This window comes from Anolis carolinensis, chromosome 6 (assembly GCF_035594765.1).
Source record: "Anolis carolinensis isolate JA03-04 chromosome 6, rAnoCar3.1.pri, whole genome shotgun sequence".
NCBI classification, from domain to species: Eukaryota; Metazoa; Chordata; class Lepidosauria; order Squamata; family Dactyloidae; genus Anolis; species Anolis carolinensis.
This window is the reverse complement of record NC_085846.1, coordinates 31545239-31561509: the sequence shown is the minus strand read 5'-3', so window position 1 is coordinate 31561509 and position 16271 is coordinate 31545239. Positions and strand designations below refer to the sequence as shown.

General features: G+C 39.8%; 1 protein-coding gene across 1 annotated transcript; it reads right to left on the bottom strand.

Annotated features, from left to right (window-relative positions):
• Positions 1–4703: 4703 nt before the first annotated feature.
• On the bottom strand, positions 4704–15663 carry LOC100553450 (keratin, type I cytoskeletal 19). Its single transcript, XM_062983889.1, has 7 exons — positions 14276–15663; positions 12192–12274; positions 9978–10134; positions 9690–9851; positions 7841–7951; positions 6967–7193; positions 4704–4979 (listed from the first exon to the last, which is right to left on the bottom strand). Exons 1-7 carry the CDS (start codon positions 14780–14782, stop codon positions 4859–4861), a joined length of 1368 nt encoding a protein of 455 aa, XP_062839959.1. The 5' UTR covers positions 14783–15663; the 3' UTR covers positions 4704–4858.
• Positions 15664–16271: the final 608 nt, after the last annotated feature.

The following is a 16271-nucleotide window of genomic DNA, read 5'->3' as shown; positions in this document are numbered from 1 at the left end:
ATTTGTTCGTTTTTTTTTTCCAAATGATAATTCAGCCCCTCCACAGTCTGAAGGATTGTGGATCGGCCCTCTGCTTTAAAAGTTTGAGGACCCCTGCTGTAAAGGTTCCAAACATAAAAAGAGATGTGACATGTCAGGGCCACAGAAATAGTCAGGCCTCTCTGAGTATAAAGGTTCCAAACATAAAAAGAGATGTGACATGTCAGGGCCACAGAAATAGTCAGGCCTCTCTGAGTATAGAGCTATCTTCTTCCTATGTGAAAAAGATAAGCAAACACTCTAAAGGTTCCAAACATTAAAAGAGATGTGACATGTCAGGGCCACAGAAATAGTCAGGCCTTTCTGAGTATAGAGCTATCTTCTTTCTATGTGAAAAAGATAAGCAAACACTCTAAAGGTTCCAAACATAAAAAGAGATGTGAAATGTAAGGGCCACAGAAATAGTCAGCCTCTGCAAACATTAGGATTGTATGATGTTGTTGTTGTTATTATTATTGAGAGGCTGGGTGGCCATCTGTTGGGAGTGCTTGGATTGTGTCCTGCATGGCAGATCGTGGGAGGTGTTCGCTGGCCCTGATTGTTTAGTGTCTGGCATTCCTGTGTTTTAAGAGTGTTGTTTTTTATTTGGTGTTGTGATTTTAAGCTTGTTAAATATTAGGAGAGAGATTGTGTTGATTGTCATGGTTCATAGCATATATTTAAAATATAGAGTATTAAAATGGGCTGGATATTGTAGAAGGTTGGAGTGGAGATAAATGGTTTGGATGATGGGCGGGCGCTAGGCCCCAGGGGACAGCTTTTTCCCATTGCCTGCCTTTCCTGTTGCCGGCGGCCATGAGGGCTTCTCTTTTCCCTCCCGGGCATGGCTCCCGATGGGGCGTTGTGGGTTCTCTCCATGTGGAGGTGCGTGAAGTGATTTTGTGTTGTTTCAACCTTAAGGCATGGATGATGGGTTGTGTTGTCCAATGTCAAGGTTGGGGGGCCCGTAGTTTAGTTGCTTTGCTCGGTGCCGCGATTCCATCACTCTTTTATATATAGAGATTGATATAAACATTAGGAACTTCATCAATACAAAAGGACAATATGCCAGTTGCATCTGTAGCCTTAGCCCATCATAATTCCCTTTTCTCATAATTCTAAGAATGGAAAAGAAATGGTTGGGTTTTCATTCCTTTATGAAACTATCTAGTTTGGATCTCCTAAGGTTGGTAAGAGGAGGAGGCACATTTTACCTTCTAAAATAAATATAGAACATTTTATGCAAAATGCATCCAAACACCTTTCAGTCAAATGAAAGGTGCATTAAAATGGGACCTGGGGATGAGTGGGGAGAAACATATACTAAAGTATATATCTTCATTTGAAGAAAATATTTCATCCCAATACAGAAATAGGGTGGTGAAAAATGCTGGTGGGATCCCAAGAAGCTCAGCAGAAACAGGATTGATAATGTATTATATGCCTATATGCTTTTACCTACGGCACAGTCTTTGCTGCTACTATTAATCACAGGATTTGGAAGAGAGAAATCAGCTCAGGAATCAGGTTTGATCACCAGGCTTAGCTCTTTGAAATAGAATTTAATTATCTCATCTGAACTTAATCATCCCACACTTTGCTTGTAGACAGTCTTCATTCCATGTGTAGGCTGTTCCAATTTTTTTTTTATTCACTGGCTATTTAAAATATCAGCATTAAGAAACTAGGTATAATATTCTGCTAAGGAGGCCTTTTTCTGGCAATGACAATGATAAGCCTTGGCTTAGTTGTTGGAATGTCATCAAAGGAGACACCCTTGCTTATGAGACAATAGCTCTGCCGTTTCATTGGTGAAGACAATTGATATATTGCTCTTCCATCTTTTGCATTGGGAAAAATAGCTCCATATTCTCAAAAAAACCCAAAATAAGACATACCTAATCAATGTCTTTCATGATGGGATGAAAGCATAACCGATAAGATTTTTCTTTATGTTTAAAAATAGCAGGGGGGAGGGACACAATGGCATACAATATATTGTTCAAATTAAAAATGCAGACTAACAAATAAGAAGAATACAGATATTCACACACTTCTCAAAGCAAAGCTCTCCCTGAGATTATTTCTCCTCACCCTGAAGATGTGGAAAGAGGGTCTAGGACAGTGGTTCTCAACCTTCCTAATGCCACAACCCCTTAATACAGTTCCTCATGTTGTGGTGACACCCAACCATAAAATTATTTTCATTGCTACTTCATAACTGTAATTTTGCTACTATTATGAACCATAATTTAACTATCTGATATGCAGGATGCATTTTCATTCACTGGACCAAATTTAGCACAAATACCCGATACGTCCAAATTTGAATACTGGTAGGGTTGGGGGAAATGATTTTGTCATTTGGGAGCATTCTGAACTAGACCAATGATGGAACTGAACTAAACTTAGCACACAGAACTCCCATGATCAACAGAAAATACTTGAAGGCTGCACCAATTCAAGGTGCAGACCATCACCTATAAAGCCCTAAACGGTTTGGGACCCACCTACCTTCGTGACCGTATCTCCTATCATAAACCTGCCCGATCCCTTCGATCGTCAGGGGAGGCTCTCCTGTCGCCACTGCCGATATCTCAGGCCCGCCTTGTGGGAACAAGGGAGAGGGCCTTCTCTGCTGTGGCCCCCCGACTGTGGAACTCACTGCCCGGTGAGATTAGGCAAGCCCCCACATTAGCAGCCTTTAAGAAAGACCTGAAAACATGGCTCTTCCGTTGTGCCTTTGGAGAGTAATCACTACATACATCCCTTCTGCTGCTCTCTTCCAATATCTGTCCTCCAGATTGCACCGACACTTTATGACCCTGTCCTCTGTGGTTTTTACTCCTACTTCCTTTCTCACCCCGAGTTTTAACCTAGTGTTCATGTGGCCCGCCCTTGGTTTTATTGTTCTTTTGATCTTGTTTAATGTAGTGTATATTTTCTTTTATTATGTTGTTTAATGTGCTATGATTTGTTGTTCTATTATATTTTGTTATATTGTATTGTTCTGGGCATGGCCCCATGTAAGCCGCCCTGAGTCCCCGTTGGGGAGATGGTGGCGGGGTATAAATAAAGTTTATTATTATTATTATTGGGCATTGACCTTGAGTTTTGGAGTTGTAGTTCACCTACATCCAGAGAGCACTGTGGACCCAAACAATGATGGATCTGGACCAAACTTGGCACAATATGCCCAAATTTGAACACTGGTTGAGTTTGGGGGAAATAGACCTTTACATTTGGGAGTTGTAGTTGCTGAGATTTATAGTTCAACTACCATCAAAGAGCCCCTTGAACCCCACCAATGATAGAATTGGGCTAAACTTCCCACACAGAACCCCCATGACCAACAGAAAATACTGGTCTTTGGGAACCCCTCTGACACCCTTCTCGCACCCCCCCCCCAGGAGTCCCTACCCCTAGGTTGAGAAATGCTGGTCTAGGACTGGAGGCTCAAGTCAATGGCTTGAGCCCCGGGAAGCTTAACCCTAAGATGCCTGTTTGAAGGCACAAGAGTCATGTCTTGTTTTCACTCTGACAATCCTATAGAGAAGACTGTTGTCTCCAATTTTTTATAAAATAGAGGATTTCTCCAGGTGTAATGTTTCCCATCATTAGGAGAGAAAAGGCCAGACTTAACCACTTTATCTCCTTGATATGATTCATAAAGGAATGGAAAACCACTTGGAATTTTCATTTGGCAGCATGCTAGATGGAACAATGCCATAGATACATACATTCCAAACCCAGGAAAGGCAACACCTGATTAAAGGGTAGCAAACTATTTAGCAAGAATGTCAGATTGAAAACATAGCCAGCAACATGTTCATCCCCATCTTGTCTACATTTTTATTCTGCCACCAAAAATAGCATTAGCAAAACAAACTAAAAAAAAAACTGCCAGTATATGTTTGAATTTGAAGCCTGTGGTAGAGATATTAAGATGCACAAGACAATCCTAGCACTGAGCACCCTCTAAAGGGAAAATAAAGAATCACAAGATGGTACCTTATGTAAATATGAAGTCATTGAAAGACGTTACAGCTTTAATTTGCAATTATTTGCTGTTGTTGTATGCCTTCAAGTCATTTTTGATCTATGGTGACCCTTTTCACCCCCATGAAATGGAAAAACAGCAAATTAAAAAACACTATTCTTTTAACTGAAAGCTCTTTAGGGATTTCTTGGTTCTCCAGCATGAATTGCTCTAGAGCAGTGGGCCTCCAGGTGTTTTGGACTTCAGCTCCCACAGTTCCTAACAGCTGGTAAGCTGGCCAGGATTTCTGGGAGTTGAAGTCCAAAACACCTGGAGGCCCAAAAGTTGGGAACCACTGTTCAAGAGGATGTATAAATGCCCAGAAGATGTAGATGGCCTCCAGCACAACGCTATGGTTAACTTCTGCCAAAGGTCGACCATTGCATTGTGGTGAAGGACCTTGAAACTCCTAGAGAGTACATAGTAACCAAATTCTTGAATTATAAAATCTGAAAAACTGAAATCTACAACTGTACCTTGTTCTCAGTTCCACCTCTGTCTCCCTTCCAGGAAACCTAAAATCTTGAGCCATTTGGGTAACCCTATTTGTCAGCTCTAGCATTCAGAAAAACCTGTCACATCAGGATCTGAAAATATAACTCCCAGTGATCGTTTTTTGTGTTTACAAGACAGGGATACATGTTTGGTTTGCATCAGTCAGAGACATAGTTTTATTAAAAGCTTCTTTTCAGCAGAAAGTAACACGTGTGGCAAGAGTAATAGCATTCACTTTGTAGACGAAGGGAATAAGATGGTGAGCCTGGGAGCCACCCAGTGGCAAATAGCTGGCATCAAGAGAGTTCAGAAGCTAGAGGGAAGGCTCATGCTTCTAGATTTCAGGTCAGACAGCACTGAGGACAGAGTTGTCATAGCTCTACATATGAAAGATGCAAATTTCCTTCCATGTCTACTGGTTCTAATCCTGAAAGAAAGAAAAAGAAGAACTTCAAGATTAAAGCCTAACTGTGCAGCATATCTCAATGAAGCCAGTATATAATATTAGCTCTCCTGGTTTTAATAGCCATTTGATGACATTAAATTAGGCTGGCTCTAACTCAATGCCTAAGGAACCCATCCAAAGAAAAAGTAGTAATTATTTACTAATATAATAATAATAAATATTGCTTTACAATACAACCTTCAATATGATATCCACATAGTATCATTTGAAATAAATACAGAATATACTCAAGTATAAGTTGATTTCACATATAAGGGCAGGTTTGAGGGCCAACATTACAAGTTTGATATGACCTGTAGATAAGTCGAGGGTTAATCTGCCACTTTATTCAGATAAGGGAATGTTTCCTTTTTAAATAAGAGTTAGGGTACAGCACTTACACTGACCTGTCGATAAACTGAGTCTTTTTTAATTAAAATATGTAGACTTATACATGAGTATATGCATTAATAAAGTAATAATAATTTATGGAAATATAATGCAAAGTGCCCCAACTGGGCTTAAGTATTGGAAACATCAATAAAACCAGAATGGGATGGGATTCTGCAGAAAGGAAATAAGAATTGCCAAGGACAAGGTGTGTATTTGATGCCTCTTGACCATCCAGTATTCCACAGTTTTATGACCTTATTTCTCTATTTCTATCCGTGATTCCCCAAGGAAGATCTCCTTTGCTTTCTCAACACTAGAAGGAAAGTGTGTTCCTTTCAAGAGTCACTCACGATTCCCTTTTAAGTACAGGAACATTGTCATTCACACTTACCTTTTATATCAGATTGATAATGAGGTCACTGGAAAAAATGTGGTCATGTGAATGTGGGAGATTTATCTGCATCATCTTCAGTTTGCCTGAAAATAAGATTTAAGAAGGACTTAGGGTAACCCTACTGGATGTACCCATTCATTCTGTTTTTACTTCATCATTTAGTTTTTCTGTACATTTTATTCCATTTTTAGAGAGACAGTTTTACAAAGCAGTCTATAATACTAAAGAAAATGGTGAAAGCCTATGCAGACAGACCTCTGTTAACAATGCTTCTAACAAAGAAACTGCTTTTTTAAAAAGCTCTTTTAAGGCCCCTTCTACACCGCTGAATAAAATCCCACATTTTCTGCTTTGAACTGGAATATATGGCAGTGTGGCCGACTGGATAACCCAGTTCAAAGCAGATAATTGTGTTAACTGCACTGAATTATTGGCCATGTTGTTAAGACGCCCAGAGTCCCCTCCGGGGTGAGAAGGGTGGGGTAAAAGTATAGCAAATAAATAAATAAATATTGTGGGATTTTCTGCCTTTATATTCTGGGTTATATGGCTGTGTGGAAGGGTCATAAGTCACCCTTTAGGTAATGGTATTATAACATAACAGTATATTATTAAAGAATTTCTGAAGACAGCCCAACTTGAAGAGGTGGATGTGGAGAGAGAGATGGACTGTGAAGACCTGAGAGATCTATGAAATCCTGAAACCCAATAAGTCAACCAGGTGAGAAGACATGGACTTATTGGGTTTCAGGATTTCATAAATCTCTCAGGTCTTCACAATCCAATCCTCTCTTCACATCCAACTCTTCAAGTTGAGCTGCCTTCAGAAATCCCTAAGTTTATAATGAGTGAGACCTGGTAGTTTTCTGAACAATGAAAACATTGCCTGAGGTGCAAGAAAGGGTCACAAAATGTATGATGTTTTTATTTTGTCAATTGACATGTGAAGTTGATATCTGAAAAATGGCAGCTTATGAAATTTCATAGTTGTCAAAATGAAAAGCATGCCAACAAAGAACTTTATTGTTGAGGCAAAAAAAACTTCTTCATTTCTGAACATCCATAATCTGGCATTGGAAAATTAAATATCAAGTAATAATCATGTCAGTTCTCAGGAAAAATCTTCTCTTGGAGTCCAAAAAGAAGGGACTATAGGAAAAACCAAGATTATGATCTACCTACTCTGGATCATGCTGTTCTTCTCCTAACAGACAACAGTATGTTTCTATCTCATGTTCCAGAAGACATTTGGCATCCGAAAGTCTTATGTATTCTTGATCCAGGCACTCTGTCTTCACCCTCAGCTCTACCAGTTGTTGCTCCATATAACAGATCTGGTTCTGTATTTCAGCCAAACTGTTGTTATAAAGGCATTGGGTCTCTGCCAAAGAATCTTGCAATGTGTCCCTCTGAAGAGTGCAAAAACACAAAGGTAAAATGTTAAGAAGTGGGAAAGGGAAGTTAATAACTATAAGATCTTTTGGTATGAAGGCTGAGGCTGGTAGATAGGAAGCCAAGATCTCACCAGATGAATAATGAGGCAAACCATCCCATCCCACTAATTCATAATCCATGATGGAAAAGAAGAGCAAGGCAATTCCAAGTACTGTTATTTAATGGTGATTACACATAATTCTACAAAAGAAATGTGGGTTTCCTTGCTTCCCTTACCACATTTCTCTTCTTTCACTCCAGCCCTATTTGTGCTCTTTAGTATTACTTTGTTTCTTCCCAGCTGATTCCACTTCACCTTCAAAGCCATTAGAAGTTCATGGTGATTCAACTTGGTCTGAGCAATAGACAACCCCAGGTAGCTCTAAGTCTGTGAAGCCCTTTGTTTACCTTAAAGCCTGATGGACTTTCACACCTCTCTGAAAGTACCTTTCAAATTTTATAGAGAAACTACAGACAGTGAGGGCATATGTACTTGGCACATGGGTGAAAATTCAGACATGTCTTTGGGGTCGATGTTGGGAGAAATAGGCTAATAAATGACAAGATAGGCAAAGAAGATGTATTACAACTAACTTGAATGACTGCCAAGATCCATGCTTACCAGGCTAAGCTGAGTCTGCAGATTGCTTTCCAAAGTTTGCAGCTGGCCTTTCAAGTCAACAACTTGATTGTTGTCATCTTTAAGCTCTTTGCTCATGTTAATGGCCTCTGTCTGAAAAAGCAATGTAATGTTAGAAGGGATGCTGTCATGTTTCCTTTCTGGGCCTCATTTGGAAAATTATTTGATTATTTTCATGATGTATTTGAGTTTTGTAAGGGGATGTTGCGGAAACAGTAAACAGTTATATCTAATCATATATGTTACCTAATTTTGAAATGTACAAGTAGTTAAGCAATTACTTCAAATTTTATACATAACTCTGTTCTCTTTCTTTTTTTGGGGGGGGGGGGTGAAATAGCAATGCTTTTTCAATTTTTTATTTTGGAAAAAATATATCCCCCCCAGGCCCAGTCATAATTAAGGATGACAAAGAAATGTGTTGGATTTGCAACATTGATGTAAATGTCAATTTGATGTCCACCAAGCTTACCAATGGAATGGAACAAATCTTTCCTCAAAAATCTCTAAGGCCCCTTCCACACAGCTGTATAAAATCCACATTGGATTATATGGCAATGTGGACTCTGGGCCCTTCCACACAGCCATATAACCCCAAATATTAAGGTAGATAATCCACAATACCTGCTTTGAATTGGGTTATCTGAATCCATACTGTCACATAATTCAGTTCAATGTGGATTTTATATAGCTGTGTAGAAGGGGATTCAGATAACCCAGTTCAAAGCAGATATTGTGGATTATCTGCCTTGACATTCTGGGCTATATGACTGTGTGCAAGGGCCCTAAATCAGTGTTTCTCAAGCTGTGCTCCTCCAGGTGTTTTGGATATAATCTCCCACAAATCCTAACAGCTAGTAAACTGGCTGGGATTTCTGGGAGCTGAAATCTAAAACACCTGGAGGATCCCACTTTGAGAAACACTGCATTGAAATAATAGATCTTATCACTGATATGTTTTGGAAAGGAAGAGGGCAAACAAAACTGTACACAATTAAAATGCATATGTTAGTATCAGAGCACAAAATATCCCTAAGACCAGTGGTTCTCAACCTTTGGGTCCCCAGAGGTTTTGACCTTCAACTCCCAGAAATCCTAACAGCTGGTAAACTGGTTGGGATTTCTGGGAGTTGTAGGCCAAAACACCTGGGGACTCACAGTTTGAGAACCAATGCCTTAGACAATATAAAGAAGGCAGTCATTCTAAACATGGGCATATAAACAGAAACAATCAGAATGCTTTACTGTAGCGATGGAAACAAAAATATGCTCAATACACTGCAGGAAGAATTTTGCAGGAAGAATTTCCCAAGATTGACTGGGAAAAGGATAAAATATTTTAAATGCAGTAAGAGCAAAAGCTGGCAGATTTTGAATTTATAAATTAAACTAGTGTAATTAGAGACAGTTTTGTGCAGTGGTTTGGCTATTGAACTACGGAGACAGGAGGTCAAGTCTCTGTTTTGCCATGGAAATTCACTGGGTGACCTTGGGCAAGTCCCATTCTCTCAGCCTCAGAGGAAGGCAGTGGTAAACCCTCTCTAAATAAATATTGCCAGGGAAACCTTATGAAACAGTCCCCATGAGTCAGAAACAACTTGAAGGCATAGTACAAAATGTCCTGAATGTATTGTAAAATTAGGGATATATTGCTTTCTTCTTCCCCACTTTATCTTCACAACTCTTCTATGAGATAGGTGAGGAGAGAGACATTGACTAGTCCAAGATCGCCTGGTGGGTTTAATAGGGACTTTTTTTTTTATCTGAACATGAACAAATGATTCAATATTTTTCTCCATTACTTGCCTGAATACAACTTGAAACCACCTACCATACTTTCATACCACGTCTCAATTTCTTTGACATTCTTCTCAATAATGGCTTCATATCGCCTTCTCAGATTATCCAAGGCCTTCTGCAGTTCTGAGCTTGGGTTAGAATTTACTTCAACATTAAGATTCCCCTGTGCCTGTTTCGTCAGAAGCTTTACTTTCTGCAAAGTAAGTAATTAATTTGGAATGGGTCATCGCTGAATCAGAGGGATGGGGATAAAATATGATTCTGGTAAAAACCAAGGAGTCCTTTCCAATTATAAGAGGCTTCCGGATTAACAGCTCACCTCTTCATGGTTCTTTTTAAGGCAACATAGCTCTTCCTGGAAAGATTCAAGTTGTGCCTCAAGATCAGATCTCCCAAGGGTCAGCTGATCCAGGACTTGACGTAAGCTATCAATGTCAGTTTCCTTATCCTGGCGAAAGACCCGTTCAGCCTCATACCTGCATCAGATATATGGGATGGAAAAGTATTGGCAACTAGTAAGATCACGAACACCTCAAATATACTAATAGTCAATCTTCCACATTCATTGGGGTTAGGAGCACAGGATCCATGTACACCATTAGAGAAAGTGCTATTTTTGTCTGAGACCTTTCTAGGAAGGTCCAGATCTTCCAACCAACTCTTATGGACAACTTAGGGGAGTGGCGGCATACAAGTTTAAATAATAAATAAATAAATAAATAAATAAATAAACTTCCATCTGAATCCCACAAGAGGACCTACACATACCTAGAGATGTGTTTTCTCTTGGAATCTCTTGGGCTATCAGCATGACTACTGGAGGAAGTGGGCCACAGAGTTCCTTGGAGGACCTAGATCAGTGGTTCTCAACCTGTAGGTCCCCAGGTGTTTTGGCCTACAACTCCCAGAAATCCCAGCCGGTTTGCCAGCTGTTAGTATTTTTGGGAGTTGAAGGTCAAAACATTTGGGGACTCACAGATTAAGAACCACTGACCAAGAGATTCCTAGTGATACCATATTAATCAAATCTGCAAATAATCAAACCCACAGGGTTGTTGTATGTATTCCGGGCTGTATGGCCATGTTCTAGAAGTATTCTCTCCTGATGTTTCGCCCACATCTATGGCAGGCATCCTCAGAGGTTGTGAGGCATGGACAAACTAGGCAAGGAAGATTAATATATATCTGTGGAGAGTCCAGGGTGTGAGGAGAGTTCTTTGTCAGTTGGAAGCCAGCGTGAATGTTGCTGTTAATCACCTTAATTAGCATTGGGAAGGTTCGTCTCTTGCCTGGGGGGCATCCTTTGTTCAGAGTCATTAGCCGTCCCTGAAGCTCCTCCGCCCTCAGAGTGTTGCTTCCCATCTACTGTTCTGATTTTTGAGTTTTTTAATACTGGTAGCCAGATTTTGTTCATTTTCATGGTTTCCTCCTTTCTGTTGAAGTTGTCCACATGCATTTCTGTGTTCTCAAATAATATACTGCGTCCAGGTTGGTTCATCAAGTGCTCTGCTATGGCTGATTTCTCTGGTTGAGTTAGTCTGCAGTGCCTTTCATGTTCTTTGACTCGTGTTTGCGCACTACGTTTGGTGGTCCCTACGTATACTTGTCCACAGTTGCATGGTATCTGGTAGACTCCTGCAGAGGAGAGAGGATCCCTCTTGTCTTTCGCTGGCTGTAGCATTTGCTGGATTTTCTTTGTGGGTCTGTAGATAGTTTGTAGGTTGTGCTTCTTCATCAGGATCTAGACCTTCCTAGAAAGGTCTCAGACAAAAATAGAACTTTCTCTAATATTGATTTTTCTATTTGTACATGGATCCTGTGCTCCTAACCCCAATGAATGTGGAAGATTGACTGTATTAGTATATTTGAGGTGTTCGTGATCTTCCTTTGGCAAATTTCTCTTAGCCTACAAAGGCAGGTTTCTCCCTGGGTACTGATTCGTCATCCTTTGAGAGCCACATTGTACCTCCAACTGTTTCTATTTAGCAGGAACAGACCCAATTAATCCCTTGTCACGTCACTTTTTCAGCTGCTTTTAAAATGTCTCAGGCCCCTTTCACACTGTCCCTATATCCCAGGATCTGATCCCAGATTATCTTCTTATCCCAGATTATCTGGCAGTGGAGACGCATATAATCCAGTTTAAATCAGATAATCTGGTATCAGATCATGGGATGTATGACAGTGTAGAAGGGGGCCCAGTTTCTCTCACCTCCCACTTTCCCCCATCATCCTCTACATCTGTTACTTGTGGCAAACTGAATTCAAAGTGCAAAAGTAGCCTGAACTCAATTCAATAGCAGGAGAACAGAAGTAGAGGCAGAATCTTTCCCTTGCCTGCCAACTCAGGCAAAAGCAAACTGCTGTAGCTTGCCTTTGGTTCCTCATTAATAACTTTAGTGGTTTTGACAAAATTATGATGCTCTTTAGTCACATGTGTAATTTGTGAAATATTAACAAGTATGCTAATTTATGGGAACCAAAGAAAGCTTTCTCCACCCACTCATGCCATATAAACTCAGGAGCACCTCACCTCATTCTGAAGTCATCTGCAGTCAACTTGTTGTTATGAATGTCCAGGATAAGTTTCCTGCAGTCCACTGTGGCACAAATAAGCTGCAAGGAAGAAAATAATATTTAATTTATTAGGTTTTATTTCTTTGACCATTTCCAGTATTAAGCAGTGAACAAGACTTACCTATCTTGGTGCTTCTTTAATCTTTTCTCTAGACCAGTGATCTAATATTTGGTCTTCCAGATGTTTTTGGACCTCATTTCCTACAGGCCCATGTCAGTATAGACCAGTGGTTCTCAGCCTGTGGGGTCCCCAGGTGTTTTGGCCTACAACTCCCAGAAATCCCAGCCAGTTTAGCAACTGTTAGGATTTCTGAGAGATGAAGGTCAAAACATCTGGGGACCCACAGTTTGAGAACCACTGGTATAAACAATGGTCAGGAATTCTGGGAGTTGACATCCTAAACATCTGTAGGATCAAAAAGTTTAGAACTACTTCTCTAAACACTAATTACTCTAGTTGTTTTATACTGCTCACATTACTTTCTCAAAGAGTGCCATCATCTTCCCAAAAGTTCATTGCAGTCTGGCATCCCTGTTTCTTCTCTAACACATTGATCCTTATAGCTCTACCACCCTCACCAGAGAAGACAGCCATGAATGAGACAAATGTCCAATTTGAAAAATCAGCATTATTTAAACTAAATGTCCTATTCATTTATTTGTTCATTCATTTACATTCTGATCCCCAGCATCCTATTATTTTCTCTCTGGTATTTATTGCATTGCATTGCATTGCATTGCATTTTTATTCCGCCCTTCTCACCCTGAAGGGGATTCAAAGTGGATCACAGAACACATATACAGCAAACATTCAATGCACAGGCAGGACAGACAACAGTACAGAAAGAGGTATATAGGCATTTCCCATCTTCGACATCCTGGAGGTTGTGCTCGATTCCAACCACGGGGGGGGGGGGGGGGGGGTGCTGTCTCTCCATCCACCATGTCAAAAAGCCCTGTTCACAGACTTCCTCCTTTGTTATCACTGGCATTTTTCTAGTATTTCCTTATGGTGCCATTAGGGAAGACAATACTTCCCCACTTAAGTGGTACCTATTTATCTACTTACAGCTGTTTTCGCTCTGCCAGGTGGGTAGTAAGCTGGGCTGAAGGTCGGGCACTCACCCCCGACCAGAGCTTCCAACTGCCAACCTTTCAATTGGTAAGATATCCCTTTACTAGTTAATAGGCTGGTACTAATTTCTTTCCTTTACTTTCCTTTAAGTTACATATTCTATTTATTCTATTCAAGATTTTCACCTATTCAAGAAAGCAAACAAAAACAAATTCATGAGCATTTTCAACTCTCCTTCCAAACACAGAACCACCACTTACCTACCTCTGCTTCATCTTTCTTTGCCCCAATTCATTGGATCAAGCAATGGCATTCTGGTCATAGAATGCCTAGAGATGTCATCATCATCATCATCATCATTAATAACTCAGCATGATAAAATCATAGAGTTGGAAGGGTGCCCTATGAGGCATTAAGTCCAAATCTCTGCTCAATAAGGGACTTATTGAATTTCATGTACATTAATTTCCAAAGCATGAAGCCCTACACCAGCAAACTACATTTTGGACTATTTTTTCTTCATATGTTGGGAGGAGTAATTATAGTTATTTTTCCCCATCACAAGAAGAAAAAAAAAACCCTACATAATATTTATCTACGATTTTCTTACCATGTTTGAACATACTGAAGTAGAATAATTCTGCCGGGAAAGGGGGGAACCCAATTTTTTAAACAAAGAGTAAAGCACTTTTCTGCACAGAATACCTTTTTTTCTGTGTAGAAAACAGAGCAGTGTTTTGCACCGAAAATCTGTTTTTCTCCACAGAATAATTTTTCTGTAACACTTTTAAACATTCTAACGTTGTGGAAAACTATGTAAAATTTGTGTAGAACTATTTCAGTTCCTTGCTGAGTTTGTCACAATCAGGAAGTTCATTTTTCATTCTAGGGATTAATAATTAAAATATACTTTCCATCACTTCACTAAAGCATTTTAAAATGTTTTCATAATGTTATTTTCATACCTGTTTTTTGAGGTCTTCAGTTTGTTCGTAGTAATAGTTATAATCCTTTGGGTCATTGGGTGAGCCTTGCTGATCGTACCAATCCCTAATTTTGCACTCGAGCTGAGCATTTTCCTCCTCCAAATAACGCACATTGTCCAGGTAAGATGCTAAGCGGTCATTGAGATTCTGCATGGTCATTTTCTTATCACAGGAGCACAAAGGTGCCTGAATCCAAATGCCATACCCACCACCAAGATGTTTAAAGCAGATGTTGCTAAAGCCAAACCCACTAGAAGGAGTACATATATAACCATTGCCTAAAGGACCTCCATCCAAGCCACCATAGATGCCTCTTTCCATGTCCTGATTTCCTTCATAAGCTGTTCCACCACAGTAGCTTGGAGAACCTCCACAGTTGCTACCACCCACATCAGGAAAGACACATCTTCTAGAAGCTCCAGAACTGGCTCCTAAGACATTGTAACTGGTGGCACCATTGCTGTGGCTTCCGTTGATGTACATCATTGTATAGGTATGTTTAGAGCTCAAACACAGAGTAAAAGAACATCAGAAACAAGACCAACCAGCAAGAAAAAGCCAAAGACACACCGATAGCATGATAGGAATAACAGAATACTGATTATGGCATCTACACAGGTCTGTATTTTTATACTTTCTGCAGTCTGATTATGAATCTAAGGCTATTCTTTAGTCCGTAGGGATGGCTCATCTGTCTGGCTCCAACACCAAAAGTCGTCTTTGAGGCAAAATTGCCTCCAGGAAGCTCAGTTACAGAGAGAAGGTATTTGAGACTGTTCATAATTTTCTTTCAAAGCTACCCTCAGTAGCAAAGCACCTGAATCATCAAGTTTTGACCTTATTGAAAACTTCACAGGGGAGTATCACAAAACATTATTAGCATACAATATTGGTAGAGGAGACATAATTACACCTTGCAGAAATGCATGACTTTTCATTCATCTTAATATATACCTATGTTGTTTTGATTTCCTTTTGATTTTATTTTGACTTTAATAATTATGACTGGAACAAACTGTGTATGTTCAACTTTTCATAGTACAGTGGTTTCTATCCAGCCACTGCTCCTTTCTTGCTATTCCTGACTTTGCAAACCCTCTCCCCTTCCATAGACTTGCTTATGTTATAATTGAGACAAACCTGGACAAATTTTGTAGAACCTGGAAATTTTACATGATTTTAAGAATCTCTAGTCTCAGATTGGTAGAAGAAAAACTAGAAATCGATTTCACCCCTGCTGTTTATGAATTTAGAAACACATTTATTCCAATAAGCAGGGTGTAAAGCAGTTGTTCTCAACCTGGGGTCCCCAGATGTTTTTGGCCTTCAACTCCCAGAAATCCTAGCAGCTGGTAAACTTGTTGGGATTACTGGGAGTTGTAGGCCAAAAACTTCTGGGGACCCCAGGTTGAGAACCAATGGTGTAGAGTTTCTTGTGAAATCAGAGGTGGATATAGGTTCTCTTTGTGAAATAAAACTACAGATAGCAATTCATTGAATAGAAAATGGAAAAAAGTCTGAAAACGATGTCTTATGAGCAGCAGCTAATGGATTTAGGTATGTTTAGTCTGGAGAAGGAAAGGCTAAGAAGTGTTATGATAACCATGTTTTAAATTTTTAAAGGATGTCTTGTTGAAGATGGAGCCAGCTTGTTTTCTGCTTCTCCAGAGATTCCACCTAAAAATTAGGGAGAACTTCCTGGTGATAAGAGCTGTTCAGCAGTGGAATATGCTGCCTCAGAGTATGCTACCGTCTCCTTCTCTGGAGGTTTTTAAATAGAGGCCAGATAACCATCTGTCAGGAGTGGGTGGTCATTGTGGTTGTGCTTTCTTCCAATGATGTTTCTAAAGTTCTTTTCTGTGATTGTAGAACTGATTGTTGTTCAACCTATGTCTTGCCTCAAAAGGGAGGAAAATGGACATTAGAATTCAGGGGAGTTAACAGGCTTAACAGCAAGCATTCATTTTGTTCACTA